The sequence below is a fragment of the Antrostomus carolinensis genome, unplaced genomic scaffold (genome assembly GCF_000700745.2).
Source record: "Antrostomus carolinensis isolate BGI_N321 unplaced genomic scaffold, ASM70074v2 scaffold11248, whole genome shotgun sequence".
Classification (NCBI taxonomy): domain Eukaryota; kingdom Metazoa; phylum Chordata; class Aves; order Caprimulgiformes; family Caprimulgidae; genus Antrostomus; species Antrostomus carolinensis.
The window spans coordinates 681-2349 of record NW_010335007.1 but is presented as its reverse complement, the minus strand read 5'-3'; the positions used below and the strand labels follow the sequence as shown (position 1 = coordinate 2349).

The following is a 1669-nucleotide window of genomic DNA, read 5'->3' as shown; positions in this document are numbered from 1 at the left end:
TGCCCAGGAAGCGGCGGGAGGGCCGCCCTCGCCTCCTGGGGAGGATGTCTGCCTCCTCGGGGCCGGTGTTGGAGGACGGGTCCTTGTTCTCAGAGTCGGACTGGCTGATGCTGGGCTCCGCCAAGCTCTCGCTGCTCCCGTTCTCCAGGCCAGAGGAACTGGCTGCTTCGGTGTGCTCTGGGACGTCACCAAGGGCTCCACCTCCCCTCCTGCTCACCAGGACACAGCACAGCTGCACCGCGCACCCTCCCTGTGTGTGCCACCTACCGCTCCCTGCTCCAGCCCCGCACGGGGCTGCTGCCTGCCGCTTCCCTCACCTTCAGGCACGTCCTGGGGCGTGTCCTCCAGACGAGGAAACTTGCGGGGTCTCCCTGGGCGTCGACGTGGCCTCTCCTCGCTGGATGTGGGGACAGTGCGGCCGTACTTGGGCTGCCGCCCACGGGGTTCGTCCTCAGCTGGGTTATAGTCACTGTCCTCTGCAGGTAAGTGGCCCAAAATGTCAGAGAGAGACTGGGAAAAGACTAAGCTATGTAGGACATGAGGAGGACGAGTCCTACCTTCAGGGTCATCAATAGCACCAGCGTCCATGATATCATCCTCTTCTTCTTCTTCTGGGACATCCTCCTCCGCAGTCTTTGTGGCAGATCCCCCCTTTCGTGGACGCCCTTTCTTCAAAGCCAGAGCTGAACCCACTGCCACAGAGAAGAGAATTAGAGCTCTTTACCAGCCTGTATGGGAGAATTAAAGCTCTTTACCAGCCCGTATGGCAGAACAGGCCCTCACACCCGTTCTCCTCCCCTTGTTCCTTCTCCAGAGGGAGCAGAGCCCGGCTACAGTAAGGCAGTTTTTCCTCAGCCCTTAGCACGCACCTGGGTGGAAGTGCCGCTCTCTCATGTGGTTGATAAGCGTTTTCTTGGAGACACTCTTGTACTGACACATCTTGCACTTGAACTGCTGCACCACCACCACCTCCATCATCTCTTCCAGGGTCTCCATGTCTGGCTGCTCCAGCTCCTCCCCACCATCTGCCTCTCGGGCCTGATCTGGCTGCGTGGGCAGCTCCAGCACTTCCGACTGCTCGGAAGGGTCTGAAGGACCAGGCTGGTCCAGGCATGTGGAGGTTGGTCCATCAGCAACAGCTTCTATCGCCAAACTACTGGCCAGAGCAGAGGTGGCCATCTGGGACACCATGGGGGCACCTGAAACACCAAAAGCAGCTCAGCCAAAGAGCAGACCCCTGCCTGCACCCACACCTGGGGCACAGGGCTGACCAGCAGCTCAGTTACAAGCTCCCAACAGTTTGCACATCCATGGGGCCTCTGGTACAGGAGCTGCGGCCGATGTCGCTGGGACACCCACTCCAGGCCACCTCACTCTCACAGAAAAGGTTCAGGGGCAGAGACAGCCACCACCAGCCACTCCAGGGCGCGTCCTTACCGTCGTCGGGGCCTTGCAGAATGAGGTACTGCGTAGTCTCTGCGCCGCCATCCTCTGCACTGGTCACAGCAATGCAGCCTGGGAGGAAGAAGAGGGCAGAGTGATAACTGCCAGACACAGGGGCTGCAGAGTCACCGGGGCTCTCACAGCTTCAGACAGAGGCGAGAAGGGGTGAGGAAGAGTCTGGCTCAAGGGACAGAGCCTGCCCTGGGCTGCTGGCACTGCGGCTGAA

The 1669-nt window shown here is 60.4% G+C and overlaps 1 protein-coding gene across 1 annotated transcript in view; it reads right to left on the bottom strand.

The window, feature by feature from the left end:
• Positions 1-32: 32 nt before the first annotated feature.
• LOC104529935 (zinc finger protein 335-like) overlaps positions 33-1669 on the bottom strand; it is a gene marked incomplete at both ends in the record, with an annotated part of 2212 nt that continues 575 nt past the window's right edge. The window contains 5 exons of the mRNA XM_029086590.1: positions 33-177; positions 318-476; positions 558-692; positions 870-1199; positions 1438-1544. Of these exons, the coding sequence (XP_028942423.1) occupies positions 33-177; positions 318-476; positions 558-692; positions 870-1199; positions 1438-1544 (876 nt within the window). The remainder of the gene's footprint in view (positions 178-317; positions 477-557; positions 693-869; positions 1200-1437; positions 1545-1669) is intronic.